This window comes from Camarhynchus parvulus, chromosome 2, assembly GCF_901933205.1.
Source record: "Camarhynchus parvulus chromosome 2, STF_HiC, whole genome shotgun sequence".
Classification (NCBI taxonomy): Eukaryota; Metazoa; Chordata; class Aves; order Passeriformes; family Thraupidae; genus Camarhynchus; species Camarhynchus parvulus.
Genome location: NC_044572.1, coordinates 109721898 through 109747816, shown reverse-complemented (window position 1 = coordinate 109747816; position 25919 = coordinate 109721898). Strand labels below are relative to the sequence as shown.

The 25919-nt window shown below is 39.9% G+C and overlaps 1 protein-coding gene across 1 annotated transcript in view; it reads left to right on the top strand.

Annotated features, from left to right (window-relative positions):
• The first annotated feature begins 2538 nt into the window (after nt 1-2538).
• LOC115901326 (ethanolaminephosphotransferase 1-like) overlaps nt 2539-25919 on the top strand; it is a 54684-nt gene continuing 31303 nt past the window's right edge. The window contains exons 1-4 of the mRNA XM_030943884.1: nt 2539-2641; nt 15570-15638; nt 20368-20476; nt 22554-22628. Coding sequence (XP_030799744.1) covers nt 2585-2641; nt 15570-15638; nt 20368-20476; nt 22554-22628 — 310 coding nt within the window. The 5' untranslated portion in view covers nt 2539-2584. The remainder of the gene's footprint in view (nt 2642-15569; nt 15639-20367; nt 20477-22553; nt 22629-25919) is intronic.

Genomic DNA, 25919 nt, shown 5'->3' with positions numbered 1-25919 from the left:
TTAAGGTGGGGAATAAACAAGACACAATAAATTATTAAAAATCAATGTTGTCATAATAGGCAGTGTTCCCTATCCAAGAAGCTCCATCATTATTAATTTATTATTATAACTTAGAGAGAGAAGAACGAAACCCAAGGATTTATTGGGTTATTTATTTATTATTTACTTCATATATATATGTGTGTGTGCGTGTGTATAATGTATTTATTATTTATTCAGGGCCATCCTGAGCCCTCATCTATTTGCCTACCATTCTGGTATGCATGGAGACATAGCAGGTAAAGCACATGGCTTGAGCCTAGATTGCACCTGGGCTTGGCTGGTCTGTCTGTGTGGTCTTAAAGGCCAGCTATTCATATGAACCATGATGCCTAAATCAAGGAAATTCCTTAAATCAACAGCTAGCAGATCTGTCACCCTGATCTTTTAAGTTTTTCTAAGCCTTCTGGTGTTTACATTCTTGTAACAAACTTTCTTACACACTTTATGTAAATAACTTATTGTTTTGCATTCTTTTATGGAGGAGGAAAAATTTGATGGACTGTTGGTTTGTCCAGTGTCATTGGAGAGGTGGCACTGCCACCCTCCAATCCACTGTCACTTTTGGAAATCTATAAATGTTGGAGTCAGAAATTAAAAATTCTCTTCTTACCCTTGAGAGAGCTGTGTGTCTGTGTTCTGTTATTTCATGTCCTGTAGTGACACAGATCAGTATAATTTCCACAGTATTCTCAAACCCCTTGCTACTTGTGTCCCAGCTTGCTCTGTGATATTCCATACTTATTCACCAGTCTGGTTCCCGCTCTTTAGTATAACTTATGCTGCCTCCTTTGATGTGCTCATTAGCAGACACAGAACATGCTGAAGTACAAGTTTGAGCAATTGCATTTTCACATGTAGGCAGTCTTTGACATTCCTTGTTTAGTGAAGTATTTGTGAGGGTTTGAGGATTTTTTTGTGTTTCACTTATCACCAAAATAGTTTTGAGAGAATAGGAAATAAAACTTGTATTCTCTGTCTGCTATATCTATGTATCTTCTGTATCTATATATTTTTGACATAAATCTAGAAGCCTGCAAAGAGAAAAAATTCTCTTTTTTGCCCACTTTCTACCTTCCAGAAAAGCAAACACCTTTTCTACTACTGTCCATCATACTCCTAATAGTTGTTCAGACAAATTTCTGCTTTCAGGTTTGAGGCTTCTAAGGTGAGAGTTAAGAAGTGAAAGTGATAATTCTGAAATGCTTTGGCCTGTTTTAGTAACTTATTTGCACTAAAAGACTGCAGTGGGTACAGTACAGGTCATGAATCTTTTCTTATGTACCCTTGTAAATTAATTCAATAGCATAAAACAATTTAAAAATGTGATAATAACAATGGAGGGGATCCCAAATCAGAATTGAGGCTATGAACACCAATTAAAATTAGAGTTGACTCATGAACTAAAGTTCATACACTTTAGCTTTCTTAACCAGTATCAAGCTTTTATATCAGTAACCTGAAGCTAAGTATTAAAGTTCGGGGTTGTTTTCAAGAGCAGAAGTTCAGCTGCTGCTGCTGCTGGAAACAGAATGCAGGTGTAAGCACATCTCAATTGATTAATGTGTGATTAATAATACGGAACAAAAACCATTGCATACAGTTTGCACTTAACGATCATAACTTGTGCATAATTCTTATCAAACCTGCCCGGTTTGTAAAATAACACTGACTCTCACAATAGATGAGATGCCTCGTGGGGTGCAAGTAATGGATTTTAATTGATTTGCTTTCTGGAGAGGTTCCATTTGGTCCATAAAATCTCAGACCCTGATGTGTATGATTTGAACTCTCTCTCCCAGCAGCGTACAGCGAAGGTAACACAAGGTGTCATGCCATATGCTGAAATACGTTTGCAGCTGAAGCGTTACTCCTGATGCTTTCCAGTCTTTTTGTTTGGTTGGTTGGTTTTTTGCCTAAGCCAGTTCCTCAGTTCCTTAGAAATCAGGAGGCGCAGAGCGCACTGCTGACTGATGTGGTGTGGCAGGCTCCAGTGCAGGTGCAATAAGAAGAAACAAGACTCAGATTATTGTTGGAATGCAAAGATAAACCTTAATCCTCAGTGTCACTTGTCACTGAAACGTGGCACTTAACGCTGTTTGTGTAGTGTTACTTGGCATGTTTTGCTTTTGTTACTCAACGTTGTTTTGTATAGCGACTTCACGGGCGCGTCCTCCCTCCCGTACGCTGTAAATACGGCATCTTCAATTCACCCGTAGCGAGAAAAACAGTTCGGAGGTGATTCTGCGACGTGCCTTGGTGCCGTGAGGTCATTACGGGTGTGAGATACACCCTGTTGGCAGGCGGGCACCGGAGCGTCCTGGGGCCGCGGGGAGCCGCCCGCTCCCACGGGAGCCAGCTCCAGGAGCCGGCCCCGCGGGCACCCCCGGCGCGGATCCCGGAGCCGGGGGCAGGTCCAGCCCGCGGGGCGCGGCCGGGGAGCCGCCCTCCGCCCGCCCCCGGCCCCGCCGCCTCCCTCATCCGTCCTCCCATCGCTGCCATCCCTCCGTGCCTCGGTGCCGGCGCGGCGCAGGGCAGGGCGGCGATGTGGCGGTGGCGCTATGTGAGCGGCCGGCAGCTGCACGGCTTCCGACACTACAAGGTACGGGGCAGCCCCGGGGCCGGGAGGGAGGGCGGGCGGCGGACGGGCAGCCCCGGGTGGCATCGCGACTCCGGAGCGCTCCGCTTCCGCCGGCTGGGTCCCAGCCCCGCTGTGAATGCAGCCCCGGCCGGCCGGGCCATCCCTCCGCCGCCGGAGGATCCGCAGGGCTCCCTCCACCTGTGCCCGCGGGGGATGCCCCGCACCTCGACCTGTGCCCGCGGGGGATGTCCCGCACCTCCACCTGTACCCGGCTCCGGTGCAGTGCGTGCCCTGGGTGTTCGCGGGGCAGCAGGTGGGTCTCGGTGGAGGCAGAGTGGGTTTTGAGTGAGAATCAACGTCTATGAAAGCTATGCCCGTTTTAGAGCAGCGTGGTTTTGGATGCGTCTGGTGTTTCTGTAAGAAAGCATTGATGCTGCTTGTCCGGCTGCCTGCAAAGCCTTCGGACACAGGAATGCTCTGGTATTGAGAAATAAATAAGAAAGCCGGCAGAGGCAAGAAAGAAAAACTTACTTTAAATAATTTGATCTAAACCTCATGTTTGCAAATAGCTGGCATGCAGAATCCCATTAAATAGGCGAATCATTAGATATTTGAATTTACCAGTGTTATGTCATGGACTTAGGAGTTACGGGGGTTGCAATACGGGGATCATTCAGATTTGTACCAGTTGAGGTGCAGGTGTCTGAAATGGGCCATGCCAATGAGGTTCACACACCCTCACCTCTTTCCTCATGAAAAGCAGGAGGGGCATACCATCTTCTACCAGCACAACACCCAGCCTTTTATTTTATGTTCAGTTTGCCAAAGCAGTCCCTACACCATGCTTCCCAAGATTCTTGCCTTCCTGCTCTTACCATGTGCCTTCCCAGGCTGGGCTCCAACCAGGGCGTTCAGCTTTTCCTGGTTCCTGTCAAGCCCTTCCATTCCCTGGGCCTGCAGCTCTGCCTGTTCACCTCAGCAGGAATGAAGGTGGAGGAAGTGTGGCTTCGAGAGTGTTCTCCAGGTTGCTTCCTAGGAACTTGTTATGCACAGAAGCTAATTAAAATGTACCAACCTGTTTGTGTGTCTCTGATGTGAGTGGGATAAAACATTCTGCCAGCTGCTTCTGGCCGCGGGGTGTGAGTTGCACAGGTCTGTGCTTGAACGGTGAAGCCGCAGTCTTGACTGAGACCAGGAGGAAGAAAAATAAAAAGCAATGTGTAGGATAAATAGACGTTGTTATTTAAGTAGCTTTCCTGAATTATTTGAGTTCATAGTACAAATATGGGAATGCTTGTATTACATTCTTTCTTATCACTTGAATGAAAATAGCTTCAAACAAGTGCAAATGAGGAATAATCAAGAAAACATTTTTAAAAAAAACTGTAATCATTGTGCCATACTTATGATTTACAGGGCAAATTATTACCAAAAGACAGAATTGCAAATCAAATAATTTAATTTGAATATATTGGTTTCTCAAGAGCATTGCAAAGAAACTATGTAGGGTAATTTTCTTAAGTACAAGAATCAGCCAATGCAGATACTTAAGAAGTATCTGTTCTACCATGTTCTGAAAAAAAACCTAGTAAGTGCAGGCTTTAGAAAGATGAAATCAAATTATTTTCTTTTACCTGAGATGACTTGGGACTGGGATATCTTGGAAATAAATAAATCCAAATGGCACGTGTTTCACACAGAGAAGTACAGCTACATGAGATTGGTGCTGCTGAGCTTGTCAGGTATCTGCAGCAATTGCCTGGTGCTCCAGGTTGCTGGCAGGAGGTGCTACAGGAGGACCTGGCAGGTGATGGCAGCTCTCTCTATTTGTAAATGCTGCTCACAGTGATTTAAAGTACTCCAAAAATACAGAAGGGTTGCAGCAAGGAGACACTAACCATTACCACAATCTCTTGCCCTTCACTCTCCCATACCTGGAGTTGCCACAACCGCAGCTTTGTTCTCACCACCTCCTCGGCCTGACACATGCTCTTCAACCTCCTGTTGCCCTCTGGCTGCCATCTCTTCCCCTTCAGCCTAGGGCCTTACTGCATCCTGGTCCTTCAGCTTCCCAGCCCCTTGGAGGAGATTGCTGCTTCCTTTGCTGCCTGTTCAGCAGGTGCTAAACTCTGATCACTGTGCCCAGCACACATGGGTTACCTCTTCTTACAAACTCCTGGCTGTTTCTGCCCTGTGTTTCCTGGTGGACCCAGTTGTGGGGTAGTGTGGAGGGATATGTGCATTGGCCCTGTGAAGAACTAGGTAATCTCTGAAAGGATTTGTGAGCATATGTTCAATATTGAGCTAAAACACTGTATTGCTTCTGGATTTGAAGTGTGTATAGAAAACTTTAGATTTAGTGGCATCCATCTCTCTGTTGTGCATCACACTGCAGCATTGTACTCACGGTACTATCAGTGGCTTAACATACTCCATACTTTGCACAATTTATCTGCTGAGTGTAATGCAGCTTAAAATACAATTTGTGTAATCAGCTGCTTTTGTAAAGGTAAATATGGCCTGAAAAAAAAATGCTGTTCAATTTTCAAAATTTTCACACAGCTGAATTCATTTCTCTGCCATGAATGCTCCAATTGTATGTTTCAGGCACTGTCTGTCTCCTGTGTGCAGTTGGAGGAGGGCCTTGGCAACAAAACCAGCACAGTTCTTTGCTAAGGGAATGGCAGACCTCTAATGAATGCAAAGATTTCAGCACCCTTTAGCATGTTAGGTCCATGTATATTAGGTTTTTGAAGCAAGCTTTCCCCAATTACCAAGCTTTGGCTTACATCACAGAGTGACCTCAGAACACAAAAATGCATTCCCTTAGGATGAACCTAAACCAGATGACAAACGCACAAGTACCCCCAGTGTATTCAGTCCCTGGTATTATAATGGAACCAGTTTAGTGTTATACCTTCTGAAATCCTTATAGCACAGGCACTGGCTCCTCAGGACTAGCTATTTCACTTTACTAATCTATTCCTATTCATTCTGCCTGTTAGTGGGGTTTTAGAGATTCAGTTTTCCTTTTTCTGCTTAAAAGCACACCGAGAACAGGTGGAGATGTGACAATGAGAGAGTTCAGACACAACCCTGAGTATTACTGCTGTGATATTTCTGCCACCTTCTTGCCTCTGGGGCAGGTGCTGATTTCAGGACAGTTGCATGCTCAGGTGATTTGCTGGAACTGTATCACAGAAGATTCTTATCCTTGGTTTGTGTGCTGTTCTTCAGGATATGGAGCAACACACCCAAAAAGCTACAACCAGCTGGAATTGTAGGGTTTGGATCACATCACGTCGTTCCTACTTTTATGTTTTATCAGCATTTTGTAGTTCTAGAAGAGCAGCCATGGAATTACACTGCTACCTTTTTTTCCTGCCTGCTTGGGTTTCTGTTGGAAACAAGCTGTTCTGCAACAACCAGGTGATGAGTACAGACAAAAGCAGAATTTGGTTCTTCATTTTTATCCTTCTCACCAGAATTCAGTGATGTCAGTGGTGAGCTCCTGTTGCCATTGTCTCTTCTCATCACTTCATTCTTAGGATTTCCCTTGCATATTTGCCTTGAGTCACGTTTTTTTACAGTCCCTGGGCACAGAGGTTCTTCAAGCCAGAAAACTGATGCTTTATCCTGTTTGAGAATAAAAGAGATCTAAGAACAAGCTATAGAGGCTTGACTCAAACAATAGGCCTGGATTATATAAGATGATTATAGAAATCAGATACAACGATAAAAATTAACATCTGGGGTTCCCCATTTTCATCTTGTTTTGTCCACACTGTTTCTATCCTCTAAGTCATTTTTTAGCAGGCAGCTCTGTGTGGATAAGGGGTGTGGTGAGGAGGGGAGAGTAAATGAGATATAAGTAGTTTCATTTCACTGAGGCGTCTGCTACTGTCCTATGTTCTCACAAGTAAAGTAGGCAGAGGTAATTAAGATCAAATCATTGTAAAATTGAAATATTTTAAAGAGTTTAAAATATTTCTTCAAAGAGAATGGAAACATGTAAAGTTTTCTGTCAAAGTAGGAGGTTCTATCAGGTGGGATTCTACCTACACAGCTCTCTCTCGGTCCCAGCTCCATTGCTGTTCAATACTTTTATTAAGTAACAGAAGGGAGAATATTGTAAAATTTTCACTATACTAAAGAATTTTGAAGGATAGGTTTATGATTTAAAATATACTTGGAAAAGGGATATAATAGCCAGAAAACAATATGAAAAAATTCAGTAAACAAGGTTTTGCTTAGGGGAAAGAAAATCAACATTTAAAACATAAAATAAGAGACAACAGAGTGCAGGAAAGATACCAGGGGATCAGAGTGTTGACAGCATTGTGGCTATTATAATAAAGGGAAAAAAGTTCTTAAGCTGGAAGTGTCATAAATATGTCAAAGGGTTATGTTTACTCCTGTAGCTGATGTACTGATCAGGTATCAAGTGGAATAATGTGTCCTGCCTGCTTTGGTGCATAGTTTGCAGTCCTCAGAATGACATTATGAATAACAAGAGGCTTCGAAAAGATGAAATGTGTGAGACAGTCTGAGTAAAGTGGGAGTAAGAGCCTAGTAAAGAGTGCCCTTTTAAAGAAAGACAAGATGTGAGTTTTGGCTGCACAAAGAGAAATTTAAGGCATCTGTTATGTCAGTCTTGTGTTAATAAGGCCTGCTGGAACAGGTGCTAAAGGGGATTGGGCAATCATTTTATCAGTCTTAAGAAATGGCTTGATTTCTCTGAGGCAAGATCAACAATCTAGTGTTGAGTATTATAAACATACTCAATATTAATATATTCAAATATATTAATCAAATATAAATAAACAAACAGTTGCTGACACCTTTTTATGAAAGTTTTGGGTAATGTATTTTCTTTTAGTGTGCTGGCATGTTTGCTTTCTGCAAGCAATGGGGCCATTACCTCATGGAAACTTGATCTGCATCCTTAATGTATACTGAATGTGATCTTGCATTAGGTGAATGCTCTGGACTAGAAGATCTCTCAAATTACATCCCAGGCCTCATTTTGGAGGGTTGGAGAAACAAGATCAGATGTATGGTGATCACGTTTCAAGGTCTGACTCTTTCTTTTACACTGACTTATACCAGAAGAGCAAAGTGTGTTGAGTATAATCTAGTGAATTAGTGTATGGAAGTTCAGGATTCACCCAGATACAAGATGGGATTTCTGTGAAGTCTATGCTTTTCCAAGGCTACAAGTGTAACTATGAGATTTAGAAAAATCATGGGTTCTGCTCACCTTAATTGAACAGTAGTTTTGCTTTCTACTCTGGTAACACAAGGAGTTTACATGATTTTGAAAATTTAGGAGAAGAGACTTTCATTTGCATGATTACCTGGAACAACTTAGGAGACAGTTAATGATGGTCATTGCAATAATGCTCATTGCACATGGACAATTTTATGTATATTTATGTATATTTTCTTTACATGTTTATTATATAGTGTTTTTCCACATAGTATTTTTAGGGTTTTTTCACTAATATTTAATTCCAGATATTATCTGAAAGCAGTTATCAGTTGTGTCTGCTGTAGTTAGATTTTTCAAACCACCAGAGTTTATTAAACTGTGTCCTTGAATATTTGAGGCAGTGAAAGCTAGTGTTGTCTGGCTTCAATAAAACCATGAGTCAACAGCCCACTGTTCTACAAATAAAATCTTGCAGTCTTCTTCATGTTACTTTGATGGAAGACTGGGGTTGTAATTAAATGTTGTTGAATAGTATGTGAAATAAACCAAATAACTCATTACTCTTACATTATCTGTCACTGCATTCATGTGTCTCATGTCTCAAAGAGCCTTGGGCCAACTGAATATGTCATTCTGAAAGACAGTCTTCATGCATGCGTTACCTCTTTTTTCCTCATCCTGTTGTGATTTCAGCTGACAATGTAGCATTTCATGAGTTCTGTAATCATTATCTTCCTTCTACATATCATATGCTAATGAACCAAGAACTTAATGAAATCACATCACAGAGATGCTACATTTGATATAACTTGCTGCAGGACTTTTTCCCAATGATGGGAAATTGTACATGGTTTTAAGTGCAATATTACACCCATTAATTTACAAAGGTTCATTAGATCACTTTTGGAACAAATATGCTCAATATAAAGAGTTGTATGCCTTGCTGAATCTCATAAAAGTGCAAATACCAACTGCATAGTTTCATTTTATTGCTTTATCAGGAGATGTTACCATTCTGAGATGCTTTTTGGATTTTTTATGTGTAGACTATGCATCTATACATATGTATTTTTGTTTATTCATCTGTGTTTTAATAGAAGACTAATTGCAAAGATGTAGCTGTGATTTGAATGTGTAATGTTTGTTATTAATCTAAGGGAATCCTTATTCTAAGGGTTGTTTTATAGAGGTAGGAATCTTTCTGTGAAGTAACTCCTCTCTTGTGCATCAGGATGTTAGATAACACAAGGGTTCAGTGTGTGTGCTACAGAACCGCTGTTCAGCAGCTCTTATGGAAACTACAACATGCTTTTAATCTGTCTTCCCTTTTGGGCCTGGTGTGGTTTCCCCACTTTGGGTTCCCAGGTATTTAGGTACACCCTCTGGCAGAGCTCCCGCTGGATGGGTACTTGATCTACTGTTAGATCTTTAAAGGGCTACTGGCACATACATATTTGTACATGCACAGAAATAGGTGTAGCACAAAATCCTGCTGTTGTTTCCTTTTACCGACTGTGGAAGTCCAGTCTGCACAAAAAGAAACCCATAGAAATCAACTTTCTTGCTATGTTAGAGCTTCCTTGAATAGCAAGTTAAGGATCAGTTGTGCTGTTCCCTGAGTGTGCAGGTCTTGATTTTAGCAGGATTTCTATTTTCACCATTCTGGGCCTGCCTCTACCTTTGTCCCTTTACAGCAGCACACATGCAGCTGTCTTCTCTTACCCCTTGCTCAATATTTAATCATGTTTCTATGTTCTTTTTAATTATTTTGTCTTTGTTGTTAAGTGCTTGAACATGTCCCGTGCAAGCCTTCTCCTTAAGAGAAATTAGGCAGCATCCTTAATATAACTACTATTTGTTGAAAACTGGTTGCTGACTAACAGTCCTGCTGACTGTCCACCTCTCCATGGTCTGGATAGAGCACTTGGTTTTGAGCCTATTTTGAGAAGGAGGAGACCTGCTGAGGTCCCTTCTGACCTGAATGATCCTGTGATCCAAACCCATGGTTCTGTCACCTTAAGGCCACGGCACTGCTCTGCAAGCAAGGGGATGTGCCACTGGCAGGCATGAGTCCCTAAGAGTGGCCTGTCCTGACCCACAGCTCCACGTGCCCATGACCTCATGGACATGGGTCCATAGATACTTCATTAAGGGAAAGGATGTGGCACAGGACTCAATGTGTGTCAGGATTCCTGAAAATGAGGAGGTGAATGATAAATATACCTTTGCAACAAAACATCCCCAGGACAGCAGTTTGAGTAATAACAACTTCCTGATGACTTCATAATACCAATCCGAATTGTTGAATTGCACAAACCATGACGTTCTAGTATTTGCTAGGAATAATATCAGGTGAAAGGAAAATCTAGCTGTATTTCCTAGCTGTAGTGTGCACAGGCTAATGGAACTGAAGGGGGCAAAGTGAGAGGGGAGAGAGGAACTCAGGAGCCCAACTGCAGCCTCTTCCTTCACAGTGCAGCTGCATCCAGCCCTAGTACAGGCTTATAACTCCTGGACTTAGGTATTGGTGACCTAATAAAAAAACAAAACAAAACAAAACAAAAAAACAAAAACCCCCAAACAACAAAAACAAAAACAAACAAAACCCCCAAAACAAACAAACAAAAACCACACCAAAAACAAACAAAAAAAAACCCCCAAAAAACAAACACCCCCCCCCATATATATATGCGGATAGGGGAAAATGCAGAATACACCAAATTATTGTAGAGGAGATAGAAAACCCAAGCCATTATTTATGAATAATTAACTAACTGATGATATAATGTTAAAGCAATTCTATTATTAGAAATAACAGGACTGTGTTTTGGAATACATCAGCACTTAACGTGCTGAACATATTTGGCATCCACAGTGTTGTGGAGCTCTGTTATTTGTAGCGTGTTTGTCTTTCTTCCCTTTGTGAAGCTTTTGTTAAGATTCAAGGCTGTGTCCCATAATAACTCCAAACCTGTGAAAACATATATTAAATAGAATTTAACTCCACATGTTTAACGTATTCTAGGAATCGGAAAGATTGATAGAAAATTGTTAACAGATGTGCCAGTATTTCAGTATTTTCTTTAATTTTCGTGTGGTTCCTGAAGTGTAAGTTTTCACAGAAGCCAAGTTCATGTTGCATAAGACATTGCCCAGAAGGATGATTTCCCGCTGAGCTCTCTTCAATATCGCCTGGTCCATACTCTGGTCCATCTTCCAGTTTTCAAAACCACAAAAACCCCTTACCTTGTGCAAAAGAGAGTTCATTGTCATGCCTCCCATCCCTTTGTCTGTCATTTACAAAACACAGGTGTTGTGAATGTAAATGACTGAGTGGCACAATACCTGGGACAAGATGATTTAAGTACAGGAAAGGAATAGTCTGTTAGTATAACGAGCAGCTGAAGTTGAAATAACAATATAATGTAGTTATGCAACTACATTTCTTGCAGCTTTCTTTCTCTCCTGACTCTGAAGTATGTGTAGATGTGCTTTATATGTGTCTCTTAATTGTAGTAATTCCAAAATTTTATTCTTGTGATGCCTCCAGAGTGCAAAGCTGGAAAGGGCTGGGCAGTCCAGTGAAGATCCAGTGTCTGCTCTCATTTATGGTTAGCTCACTCCCTGTTTGGGTTTTGTTTGTTTATTTCTCTAAAGTCGCTCCAAGGCAATAGCTAGGCTTTTGGTTTGGAAAAAGTCTGTTCTGGAGGTAGTGCACTTCATTTTTTGGTTTCACCATCCTTCAGCAGTCTTCCAATGTGGGCATTTGGTTTTTGAACACACACAGCAGCCAGGGTTCACTTTCATGCTCTGAAAGTGCCATATTTCTGGGTTACAGTGTAGTCTCCAGATTGTTTCAGATACTTTGAACTTAAAACATATTGAATGCTAATGATGTGTTGGGTGTGTGGGGCCAGATGATGAGGCCCAACACCCCTCCAGCAGATGCTGTGCTGTGCTGATGTGACCAGTTTGCAATAATGGGAAGTAATTCCAATCTGTGCGGATGCGAGCCAGAAGGTACCATTTGTCTTGTATTTAGCAGAGCAGACCTTGGTCACTGTGAGTGCTTTTGCCCCTCACTCTTTTTGTTTGGCTCTGCTCTGTCACTGCAGAACAGTTGTTTTTCTAATGTGTAGCCAAACCTTTGCTTTTGGTCCTTTTTCTTTCTTCTGTTTTCCTGTTACTTTTCTTAATTTTTTATCCCCCCCATCCTTAATCTTGTTTCCTTTCCCCTTTAACACAGGTGACCAGCAGAAATTTCGTGCTGTGCAGGATCCCCTGGATGGAAATTAAGATGCAGGAATACAAAGTAAAAGCACATTTCATGTGTGCTGCCTGAGTCACCATGTATGTGTGCGCGTGTCTGGTGTCTGTATTCTCATTTCTAGCTCTTATAGAAGCCATTAACACTGAGAGAGAAGGCAGATGACTTCAAGGACATATCAGCTATTACATAAAACCAGAAGAAGCATTTTTGAATTTGGGAGTAAGATGAAGTCAATGCCATTTTTCCTATTCTCTTACTACTGCCGTTCCCTCCCAAATGTTACAGCTTCTTTTAAAAATAATTGAGAGAAGCTTTCTGATTATTCCAAGCCCTTCTTCTTTATATAAGGACAATCAATCTCCTTTCCAGGGCAGAAACTGTTTTCAGGGAAGTGCTTAGTACTTGTATAAGCCTTGCACTTAAAAACCTCCAACAGGCTTATCCTCTCCACTTTTGTCTTTTAGTGTAAGTGCCCTGAAAATGACAGAATTACTCAATAGCAAATGGCAGTACTTTTTTTCCATCAGGTTCAATGGACTCTTGCATTCATGTTCATTGGTCATAATGTGAGCATGTTACGCAGTACTTTGCTTTTCTGAGCAGCCATGAACATTAAATTCCTGAGGATTTCATGGCCTTGAGGTTAGTAGCTTCTTGGGAGCAGAACGAAGCAGAGTATTAAATGGTATAGCAGACTTTATTTGTCAAGTTTTATTTTTTGCCGTGACTGAAAACTATTTTTCCATGGGTGTTTCCTTTGGTCTGGCTAAAACAAATTATTGTGGAGGGAAGTGCAAATTTCCATTCTTCTGCACATCTGCTGAATGTTCCTTCTCCACCCAGAGGACCAACAGTTCAGCCACAGACATAGGAATTAACAGGATGAAGTGTGGTGTGTCTTGAAATGTCTTTAGGTGACAAAAGCTGGCTGTAATTCTCCTTTTTTTTTCCTTTTTCCAATAAGGTCTGTTTTGATTTTTGGTGCTTGACTTTGGAAACTGTGAGGCAAACAAAAAGTTGACCGTGTCTCTTGTTTGTGTCTGTTATGTAGAGATATATTGGAAAGCTACCTGATCTCTTACATTTCCCAGTAAAGAAAATACAAAAATTATATAATATCTATATAGTCTCTTTTATTTTCTCTATAAAGAAAATAAAACAATTTCAAAAAAATGAGACTGATTTTCCCTTTTTTTTTCTTTTAAGAGAGAACAGTAGGTCTGAACAGCCAGTGAATATTTTGGATAAAAGGCCTCATTTTACTGTTGTTGTTTAACTAGCATTTTCTGATTTTATTCGTGACTTTGACTTGGGGGTGAGGGGGGAAAGAGAATGCCAAAGTAGAAGCAAGGGAAAAACTCCCTTATTTTGTGTGACCTTTGCACATTCTTATACAGGTATGGCTGAATTCATTGAATTTGCTGGTCAGCAAATTGTCCCATATTTCACATAGTCCTTGAATACCAGCTGGTGTAAGGAAATGGGCAGTAGCCGCAGTGAAGCTTTGAGCAGACTCTTGATTACCTGTAACCTCAAAAGTGCTTACGGATACTTTGAATTTTCTTCATTTTCAGAGGATTTCCATAGTTCTCATGTAAATTAAGTAGTAGCTGATTGGTCTGTTGGGATAAGTATTTTATAGCTTGGTATTATTGTTAATTTTGGCATAAACGTCAGCAAAGCCCACAGGTTTTGATAATTCATATGCAAGCTAGACTATCAAAATTTCAAACGGTTGTAATAATCAGTGTTTGAAAGATAAATACAGCATCTGGACCTACAAGTACATACAGAATAATGAAAACTTAAGTTCTACCTGCAAATTAATTTTTTTCTGAGGTAATGTATTTAAGAATTCTAATATATATTCTGATGGAAAATCTGTTGATGACAAAATTGCATTTTGTATTAAGTAATATGGGTGGCAGCAGCAGAGAAAAATGATACATCAGAGTGAACACTTACAGCATTTTTAGAAAAATTAAAATCAGTGATGTACACTTCATTAAACTGAAAATCTTATTCCCTTTGGAAATTTAGGCAGTCTGGTGTTACCAGTTACTGCTAGGTGATTTTTTTGATATTTTTTAGTATGTATTTACAGGGAATAGCTGTGTTATAATAATTTTATTAGATGATAGGTTTATGATCTGTGATTTAAACTTGAACACACAAAATTACTATGTGAATGCTTTATTTTGTCCAGAAGGTAATTAAGATATTTGCTTCGTATTCAGATAGAAAAAGGAAATATATGGAAGAGTTCCTAAGCATTTCATATGTAGATACCTGAGTTTAAGACAAGTGCCCAAGTTGCTTTGATAATTAATGGAACAGATACTTCCAGAGTGCAGTCTCCTCCAAAGATTAGTTGGCTAAGAGAGGTCAATAAATTAACTGTATATATGGAGAGACAATTAGCTGTTAGCTGAAGTTATGTGAAAGGAGACTCTTTGTCATCAGCTCTTCTGCAAATGAACAGCTTTGTCAAACTGTGGTCTAACACATCCCATCTTACTCCCATTTTCTGCACATGATGTTTGGACAGTGCTATATATAGAAATATCGGAATCTTTGTGAGTCATATGCATCATCCTAGCAATGTTAAGCCATATGCACTTTCAAAGTGCAAGAATTTCTGAAATAATTATGTGTACTACCCCAATGATGGATAACTTCTTCCAGTGTCTACCTGCCAGGGCTCAAGTACATGGTTTTCAGTGGTATTACCAGTTAGATTGTTCTTCCTAAGATTATTCTGTGTTCTGCAGTCTCAAGGCAGGATAAAACTTGGTACTGTCCTCTGAGGAAAAAGGAGACAACAGCAATTCAGGGTGGCCTTGGATTTCTGAAGTATTTTTTTTACAAAAGATATAACTATGTATTTATTGGAATTTATAAAACACATATGTTTTCAAGTCTGTCCAACAGAGAAATGTTATTGTGGTAATGAACTGTGCTATTTTAGAGCTCATTTTTACAATAACATTGCTTTACATGAATTAGCATAGTGCAAATGCAACTGTGTTACTATGACAAAAGCTGTGTATCTCTGCAAGGTAATATTCCACCTACCAACACATTCCATGTTCACTATCTATCCTAAATACTAGCAATGAACTGGTGCTCAGACTGTGCATTACTGGTAGTGGAAATAAAAGTGTTAAATCCAAAATACAGCAGAAATGCAGAATTTTATAGGGTTGTAAATTTAATAAGAATTTAAAAGTAAAATGTGACTGCAGGGCTGTTTGCCATTTCACAAGCCTAAACCTTTGTGTTAGTCCATAGAGTTGCTAACATGGTAATTGTAAACCAGGCCAATGCTTTTAAATTAAATAAAACCTGTACAAATCAGAATAAAATAAATTTACACCAGTCTCACTGAGTGCTCTTAGATGCTGAAGGACATGTAAAAATAGCCATTGTTCAGTGCTTTGTTTAACATGCTTGCTTTTTCCTCACAGTACAGTGCTGTGGATACAAATCCTTTATCTGTGTATATTATGCAACCCATCTGGAATAAAATTATTAAGGTAAGAATTTCATTTCATAAAAACATAACATGTTAATGTAAGAATTTGTTTTAAATATAGTGTGTACTTTCATTTAAAAATACATATTAATCAATGAAGCTGAAATGAAGACATCTGATAAAAGAAAAATGTTGCAGGATATTTAGCTGTGTTTAAGGTGAGCGTGTTGTTTTGAAATTTTTTTTTAGAAAGAAAGAGCTTGTTTCTTTTTTTCTGATTGCTGCAGAAAAAGCATCCATTTCTTTTCTACATCTTTCATTATTACATCTTTCATTAAACAGCTTTGCAGACATGGATGGTTTTACTTAGTACAGATTATTTTTGCACAGCATATGCTGCCTAACAACAGCATGGCTCTCTCTCTGTGCTGTGCATATGATTTTATGCAAGCACTGTCTCATTTTCTCCCGAGGGGCCTTGCTTGAGACAGCCAGGCATTCCTCGCAGAAGCTGAAAATGAGAATGGTTACCATGATCACCATAACGATTGGAAGATGCCATCTCTTGAATGCATTGCAATCTGCAGTTTTTAAAAATAAACCACTCACAGCCAGTTATGCTGTTGTTGGCAAAAAGGAAAAACAAAAAATAAAGCAAGCTGTGTCTCAAGTAAATATGAACTTTATTGATCTCCAAGGAAGCACTGACTTCTGCATCTGCCTCATTACAGGAAATGTTTAGATTGGAGCAGACTTGAAAATAAACCTTTGTACAAACAAAAAAAGGATGTATGTGGTCAGAGTGTTGTTGGATCTGCCATCTTTGGATTCTGTAATTCAGGTGTTGATTATTCTTGATATAGCAGGAAAATCATAATCCCTAATTCATAACCTCAAAGTAATTTCATGGAAAGCATTCATATGACCCAACTGAAGAATTAAAATACAACTTGAACATGGGATGAGAAAAAAGAAATTCAAAGATGTGACACTGACTTCAGTAATTCAATTCAGACACTTCGTTTTCATTCCCATCATAATTTTGAGGAAAACAATGAGGCAGAAAAGCCCCTCCAGCACTCTGGCATGGGAGATGAGTAGAGGCTTTACTGTGCACTTGCCCTTTGGTTTAGGAGATGGGTGGGTATTCATCTGCTATCAGACTGAAGGGGGAGTGCTGTCAATGCAAAACTTCCTTTGCAGATAATTTCTCCTATTAGTTGCAGCATTTTACCAGAAGAAGAACAACATTATTGAATGTTCCCGTATAGCCTAGCCACACTATAATTGTTTGTAAAATATCAGTAGGAATGCAAGTTGCTGTCATGGTTTTGTTCCTGAAACAGTGCATTGCAATAGGGAAATGGGAATAATTTTAAAAGAATTTTTACAGAATGTTTTGCATCTACTATGTTCATTCAAAATTGGGCAGTACGAGTGTGCATCTTGATGACTGGGAGAAGTTCCTTCACTCAGTTTAGACATCCTGATGCATCCCTTCTCAGATATGAATTAATTATTTTAGTTTCTAAACTGGTGACAATAAAAATTCTACGTGGACTATTTTTACTAGATTCTAGAGTAGTTAAAAAAATATCTTAAATTCACTGAGCCAAGTAAAAAGAAAAAACAACTCATGAGAACAATGGCTTGAGATTCTGGTCTTGCCTTTCATATGCCTGTTTAATCTTTATGGCAACACAAGTTTCTCTGTATTCCACAACCAGAATTCATTGGAAGATGTGTTTCCTATGTTATAAGTCATTACCATTCATTGTAAAATGTACTTCCTGTGTTATAAGAAATTAAGAAGAGCTTGACATTAAAAATATGTAAATTTGTGAGCTGAAAACGCATTGTTATAACCCAGTTCATTTATCTCTGGTGGGGATGCAGTACAATGAGGGGAAAAGGAGGAAATCCCACTGGAATACACAGGTGTATGCCAGTATCACTTAAATCAATTAAACTCCCCTCTGTTGCCTTTATGAACTTTGATTTTATCAGCAGAATTGGGCAAGAGTAGCATTTTAGTGGTCTCAAGTGACCTAGTGAAGTTTGAACAGAGCTTTATATAAATGTGTACTTTACCATTTATTATCCAAATAATTGCTGTATTAAAGCATTTGCTGCTTGTATTAAGGCTTTTAGAATAAATGGCTAGACCCAGAGAAACAGAAATCAGTTAATACTTCATGGAACTAAGAGTTTTTTAAAAGGTTCAAGCACACAAGGGTTTTGCCAGAAAGCCGATGTGATTTTCCCCATGGCACCTCCAACTGTATTAATCATGTAGCACATTGATGTATTAGACCTCTACTGTCTGTTAATTAGACAATAAAGATTGCAGCTCATCCTTCTATAGCATACTAATAAATTCAAGGTGTGTAAGAAATTAATATTGAACACCCTGTGATTTTCTAATTATGAAATAGGGTGATGATGGTGTAATGCCGACTAAAAAGATAAGGAGCATTAAATATAACAAAAGGGATTTTGCAACTGGAATACTTTCCAAATACCTAGACAGATTAGGTTCAGTAAGGATCAAAAGAACATGCTTAAGGGTTTAACTGCAGGAGAGTCTGTTTTCCAGAGGACAGAACTCCTGACACTGTTTTTCGTGGTGTGTCTGTTAGCCAAAGGGATTGCAACTATAACAAGTTGAAAAACCTTTGAAAGTTTCCTTCTTAAATTACACAGTTAGCAAGAAAGTGGGTTAAAATAACTTCTTCATATTCACACCATGGAAGCATGAATTATTTCCTGTAATAACTTAAAAATTACATTGTGACTGTTTAGAATGATAAGCCTAATTAGAAAGCAGACATTTGTGGTGTCCCACTTGATTTGATTGTCAACAATCCTTATGAATCATCCAGGAAAAAGCCATCAGTTTATCCATGTATATCCATGTAAACATTTCATCCATAGTGTCTTAGAGCATTCTTTTGATCTATGATTTAGATTAAAAGAGACAAATCTAGATTTTTTTTTTTCAGTGTCTGTGCTTCTTATTTCATGGAAGGTCAGAGATACCAGATAAATCCCAGCAGGAGATTCATCTTCTGCATCCTCAGGTAGCAAAGCTGGGAGATGTGCAGCTGTTGCTGCATGCTGAGCATGCTGTCAGTGTAAGAAAGGGAGACCATGCAGTGAAGGGTTCCTCCTTAGATGATCTCCAAAAGGAATTTCAGGGGACATTTGCTGTCCCTTTTCTTAGAGGTTTAGATTTGCCCTTTTGAACACTCAGAATGATAGATATGTTACGTTTTAAAAATTGTTGCTGTATGCATTCCATGGTGTATTTTAAATATCATGAGAGCTGACATGCAGTGTTTTAAAATCAGCGATAAAGTCCTGCTGATAAGGAAACAAATATCAGATATAATAGTTTTTTTATAATAAATAAAATATAATAATATTTTCCCAATGCTATTACAGAAAACATCTAAGAAACATGGAAAAGTGTTCAGGAACTCTAACCTGGTTTTTGGAAGCGTACACTTAGTCTGTACACCATTGGTTTTCACAATTTCTCCTGAATATTACAAATTGCTCTATAGTTGAAAAAGATAACCCAGTCAGGATACTAAATCAGTCAAAGCATTCAGATTTTAAAAGTAAATTTAAGTAAACGTAGTAGTTGGATAGAATAAATTAATATGTATTCATCTGTCTGTTCAGCTAGCTAGTCCAGAGATACTAGCAAAACATTTGATTTCAAAACTATTGTTAGTATAGTTATAGTATACTATTGTAATATACTATTCCTGTTAGTATCAGGAATTATTTGATTTGATTTTCTTTAATATTTTCTTGTACTATTTCATAGTGTTGAAGTACTTTATATACATTTTGAGTCCTTAGACCCTCCAAGTAATTTAATTATAAGCCTGCAGTATTTTTGTGTTTATATATATTGATAATGTGTTTGAGTGATGGTAGTGGTTGATACTTAGTATTTCTGCAAATATGTTCTGTCTAAAATCATGTAGAAAGCTCTGTAGGCTACTTCAGAAAATATTCTGGAGAAACTGTGTTACTTTGGAAGAGTATTTTCAAAAGGGATTCCTTTTGCAGTGTAAGGGCCAGCTTAAAGCCACAGGGAATTAATGTCTAAGAATGATTACTGGGACAGAAAGGTATTGGTGAAGGTAGAGAGTCCTTTTCAGTACCCTTCAAAGTAAAATGAATTAATGGAGCATTAATAATTGATGAATAAAGAGGTAGACCCTGTCAGAAAGTTACTATTTAGAGAGTAGGGAGATGCTTGTAATGGGGAGATCTGAATCTAAAAGTGTAATGCACTCAGGGTCTGATTTAGTTGATGTTTGGAGTAAGAAATTATTCACATACTTTGGAAGAAGAGGTTTCCTTGTTATAGAGTGAGAATACAATGCTTAAAAAACCTGCCACGTGGATGCTGAATTACCACACTGGGGTGCTGCAGCCTTCTTTCCGTTCCTGATACAGCTGATCACAGAAGGCTTTCCTTGGGAGCTGGGTAAATGAGGATAATGTACAACATTTTAAAGGGAGTACAATGTTTTAAAAATATCATTCTTAAAATATCAATCTGCAATCACAGAAATCAGGCAAAAGGATTCATTTGAAAATAAATTTCAGAAATTAAAACTGTATTTTGATTTGAAAATGTGGAAATATACACAAATCTGAGTATTGCTGATGTCATAAAAAGCTCCTTTCCTATAGAAAATATTTTATTAAAATAAGATATACAAATTAAAATATAATTTTTCTGATTTTTTTCCTTTCATTTTTAACAGGTAGTGCCTTTGTGGATTGCTCCCAACCTGTTAACATTCTCTGGATTTATCATGATTTTATTTAATTATTTTCTAATATCTTTTTATGACTGGGACTACACTGCCTCAGGTAAATATGTTCACATTGTAATTTTTCAGAATAATTGAACTGCTTATAATTCTGAATGGGTCAGGGAGGTATCAGACACTTAAATCTTCCACTTATTCCCTTAATAAGGCTTCTACAGGTGCAGATAGGAGAATCTGCCTCACACATAGCATTATAAATTTAGATCATTTTATTGAAAAATCTTATTTAATTTTGTCCCTAAAATGGGTTTCAGCATATACTGCTTGAAGTTTCTGGTAAGATCTCATTATATTTAAAGTTTATTCCAGGGTTTAAATATGCAGCCAAAATCCACTTGAATATTCTTCATAACATTTTAATTGATTTCACATTTCCTAATACCTAAACTAATGCCTGAAAGAGTTAACTTCCCTTTCATTTCTCCACATATTCACACCCCCTATTCAAGACTGCTTCTAGACAAAAACATAGTTTCTAAATAAATGTCTCTTCAAATTACGACTTCCAAAGTCCAAGTCCATGTTTGCTCCTCGTTGAAGACCAAGTCAGATTTTTTTTGGATCTGATTGCTCCTGAGTGTCGGACATCTTTGGTTTGGGCTTCTCAGACCAGCTGTTGGAGCCCGCAGAAAGTAGTAAAAATCTTCCAGGGGATTAATGTGTAAAATATGTATAGATAAAAGGGTTAGATTTTCTTTAAACTAGACAATTCAGTGAAGATAACACTTTTATTTCCTGAAATAACTACATTTAGCTGCCTTCATTTTGTTATGCCTGTGGTTAGCTTCAAGAGGTGCCCTTTGGTGTGGGTTGTTGTACATTTAGCATTGCAATTCTAGAGGCAGGGATACTTGTTAGCAGTTTTGGTTCAAAGTTACATTTTGAGGACCAGCTTGTTATGTAGTTGTCTGACCTCGTTCTTGCGCACCTGGTGCTTTTTTTATCAATGCAGATGATATTTACTCAGCCCTGTAATAAAAGAACATCCAGAACAGATCTTTTTAATGGGATGATGTTATCTTGGCACATTCTCAGTAGATATACATGGAACTTGAAGACATTTGAAATGGTGATTAAAGCTGTTAAGAGTTGAAACCTGTAGGTGTAGTTTGCAAGCTCTTCCTGAGTCCACATGAGAACATCATTTCTCAGTTGATGGAAAACTTTCATGCAACCTAAAGGGCCTTTGGAGTATCATATATCAATCCTATACCTAGGATCAGATATAAATAATTAAATTTCCTGCACAGTTGGTTTTCATGGTACAGTTTGCAGATTTGCAGCTAGGAATTGTCATCTTTGCTTCCAGAATGGCAAGATGAGGCGCTAAGAGAAAGGTAGTCAGGGCACTGCTTTAGGTTGCTGGCATCTCCTGGCATCATCCAGGCAAGGACACACTTCTGTATGCAGGAATTCCCTGTGTTTGGTGCCAAATGGCCGAAACCTGAGAGGACTTTGCATTTACAGTTGTTTAGTGTTGGTATAGTATTGGGTGATGTTTAAGTTAAATAGAAGTCTCTTTGGAAGAAGGATCGATTTCTTTAAAGGAGCAACAATAACCTGGAATTAATGTTGTCAGCAGAGCAAGAACAGAGCTCTGGGCTCTGTCCAATTCAACTATCTTTTCCTTTTTCTCATGGAAAAAAAAAAAAAAAGAAAAGGATGCTAGCATTTCTGCTGGCCTAAGGACAGAAACTTCCTTTTCAGATCTGTGTGGTAAGAGTGCTACACAAACCCCAGACTGGTACTGATAACAATGCTTGAAAACTTCTTTTTTCCTATATGTTACATGAGCATTAACTAATTTTTCAATGGATATTCTTCCCATGACCTGTGAATATTTTTCCTAGTTGCTGTCATTGTTTTGTGCAATGCTAGAGTCATTTCAGGACCAAAAAACCTCTCTATTCCCTTTTGTCCTTTATGGTGGAAACACATTCAAGCCTGCTCAGTGCTTCTTTGCTAGAGCTCACCAGTGCCTGAAGGTCAGACTCAGATATTTCTGTTTGATGCAGTATGTTAATCAGTGGCAGCTAGTTTGTATCTGTGTGCATATCTTGGTGGATTACTTTGATGTTAACCCCTGTTACCCTGACTCACTACCCCATTTTTTTCAGGTACCAGTCCTGGACTTGTTCCCACCTGGGTGTGGCTGTTCAGTGCTTTTACCACCTTTTGTGCTTATGCTTTAGGTAATGTACAGTGAAATAATTTGCATGTCTGACGTTTTCATGTAATTTTGTCTTCAAATTCACTAGTGATGATTCTGAGATAAAGAGGCATTGTGGATAAATTACTGATCTCTTTCCAAAATAGTTCTCTTAGATTAAAAAAAAAACCAAAACACAAAAAACCAACTAAAAAACCCCAAACCACAACACACACACAAAAAATGTTTATCAGACTTAAACCCAAACCAGCATGTTAAATAATATATTAGAGGCTCTATTGCAGTAACTCTTATCCCTCTTGAATGTTCAAATTATTTTAGAAGAACAATGGAAATCATTATACAGCAGCAGTCTGGTTCCAATCCCCCTGCCATGGGCAGGGACACCTTCCACTAGATCAGGTTGCCCAGAGCCCTGTCCAATCTGGTCTTGAACACTTCCAGGGACGGAACATTCCTAGCTTCTCCAGGCAACCCAATCCAGTGCCTCACCATCCTCACAGTAAAGATTTGCTTGCTAATACCTAATCTAAACCTACCTTCTTTCAGTGAACCTCTTCCCCCTTGTCCTATCCCTACATGCCCTTGACGAAAGTCCCTCTCCAGCTCTCCTGTAGCCCCTCTAGGTACTGGAAAGCTGCTCTAAGGACTCCCTGGAGCTTTTTCTTCTCCAGGCTGAACGACCCCAATTCTCTCAGCCTTCTTCATAGGAGAGTCACTGCTGTTTGGTTTCATAAAAATCTTTGTTCCATGATGATGACATTCTCAGAAGCTCAGACATCAGAATTAGCAGAGGGTGCTTTCAAAGAAATAGGAAAAATAAAGGACAAAGCAGAAAAAAGGAAATTGTTAGGCACTTCAGTGCTTAAGGACTGTGTCAGGAGAGGTGGTGATGACAGATGTGATGACAGGCCTGAGTTTCTTATGGAAATAAGTACATATTTTTTTCTTTCCTCTTGCTGTTTTTCTCCCATAACACCTACATCTCAGTTTCATATTCTATTTTTACTACTTCATTCTGTGCCATGAGTGTATTTTTAGGTAGACTGCACTTTGCTGTGCAGTGGTGTGAAGACAGACCTGAAATTACGCTGACCTGGAAGTGAGATCCACATTTGTGTGGCTTTTTTGCTTTCTCTTCCAAAGCTCTCTTGTTCCAAACGAGACTTTCCACACCATGGTGCAATGGAGCTATTTTTGGAGGAGACTGAAGGTAGTATATTTAAAGGACTGCACAGTTCTGTGTAATAAGGGCCCAGGAAGGCTGGATACATTTAAAGAAGGAAATCTTGTAGGCACAGGAGCAGACTATCCCTAGGTGCCCAAGGATGAGCCATCAGGGAAGACTGGCCTGGCTGAACAGGGAGTTTTCACTGGACTTGGAGAGAAAAAAAAGAGTTTATAAACTTCAGAAATAGGGGCAGACAACTCAAGATGAGTACAAGGATGTCATCAGGTCTTGTAGAGGGAAAACTGGATTGGTGAAAGCCCAGCTAGAACTCCATGTTGTCACCACTGTGAAAGATAATACAAAGTGTTTTTATAAATATATAACAACAAAAAGATGGCCAAGGAAAATCTCCATCCTTTATTGGGTGCAAAGGAACACTGATGAGTGTTCCAAAGATGAGGAAAAGTCTGAGGAGCTTGATGCCTTCTTTGCCTCAGTCTTCAGCAGAAAGACCCAACACCCTCCAGGCAGCTGGCCTGAGCTGGTAGGGAGGGACAGGGAGCAGCCAGAGCACTGCTGTGATCCAGGAGGGACAGCCAGTGCCCTGCTGTGATCCAGGAGGGACAGACAGTGCCCTGCTGTGATCCAGGAGGGACAGACAGTGCCCTGCTGTGATCCAGGAGGGAGCAGCAGTGCCCTGCTGTGCCAGCTGACACCAGTCTGTGGGGCCGGATGGGATCCACACCAGGTACTGAGGGAGGTGGCGGAAGAGCCAGGCCACTCTCCAGCATTTGTCACCAGTCCTGGTCAACCAGAGAACTGGAGAACTGGCCAGTGTGATGCCCACCTGCAAGAAGGGCTGAAAAGAGGATCTGGGGAACTACAGGCCTGTCAGCCTGACCTCAGTGTCTGGGAAAGTTATGGAGCAGATCATCTTTAGTGTCATTATGCAGCGCATGCAGGACAGCCAGGGGATCAGACCTGTTTAATAGCTTTATTGATGATTTGGATGAGGGGATTGAGTGCTCCCTCCGTGAGTTTGCAGATGACAGCAAGTTGGGTGGGAGTGTTGATCTGCTGGAGGGCAGGGAGGCTCTGCATGGGGATCTGGACAGGCAGGATCAATGGGCTGAGGCCAATGGTGTGAGGCTCAACAAGGCCAGGTGCCAGGTCCTGCACCTGGGTCACAACAACCCCAGGCAGTGCCACAGGCTGGGGGAAGAGCGGCTGGAAAGTGACCCAGTGGAAAAGGACCTGGGGCTGGTGGTTGACCATGGCTAAACATGAGCCATTGTGTGCCCAGGTGGCCAAAACCACCAATGGCATCCTGGCCTCCATCAGAAATCATGTGAGCAGCAGGGTCAGGGCCGTGATCATGCCTCTGTGCTCAGCCCTGGTGAGGCCTCACTTTGAATCCTGTGTTCAGTTCTGGGCCCCTCACTACAAGAAGGACATTGAGGTGCTGGAATGTGTCTAGAGAAGGTTAACAGAGCTGGAAAATTGTCTGGAGCACAAATCTTATGGGGAGCAGCAGAAGGAGCTGGGGGTGTTAAGGAGAAAAGGAGGCTCAGGGATGACCTTATCACTCCACCTGAAAGGAGGCTGTAGCAAGGTGGGGGTCGGTCTCTTCTCCCAGACAACAATCAACAGGACAAAAGGAAATAACCTCAAGCTGTACCAGGGGAGGTTCCTGTGTGACATCAGGAAGAAATTTTTCTCTGAAGGGGTGGTTAAGCCTTGGAATGGTCTGGGCTTAATGCTCAGGACGGTGGTGGAATTGCCATCCCTGGAAAATGTTCAAGAAACTACTGGACATGGCACTTAGCATTATTATTTAGTTGATAAGGCACTATTCAGTCAGAGGCCGAACTCAATGATCTTGGAGGTCTTTTTCAACCTTAATTGATTCTGAATGTACCCTCTCCTTGGAGCTGTTTCTGGTAAGGCCACTGCAGTGCAGCCATATATTTGTGTGCTGTATTTGAGATGCTCAGGCTATATACAGGTGTGTTATACATGTAGGCTGCAGTGCTGTGCAGAGGGGCTGACCACTTTTGGAATCAGACCAATGCATGTACAGCCATCTTGATTGACCTGGGGTATCCCCTTGAGCAGATCTCTCCCTCTGCATGGTACATACCT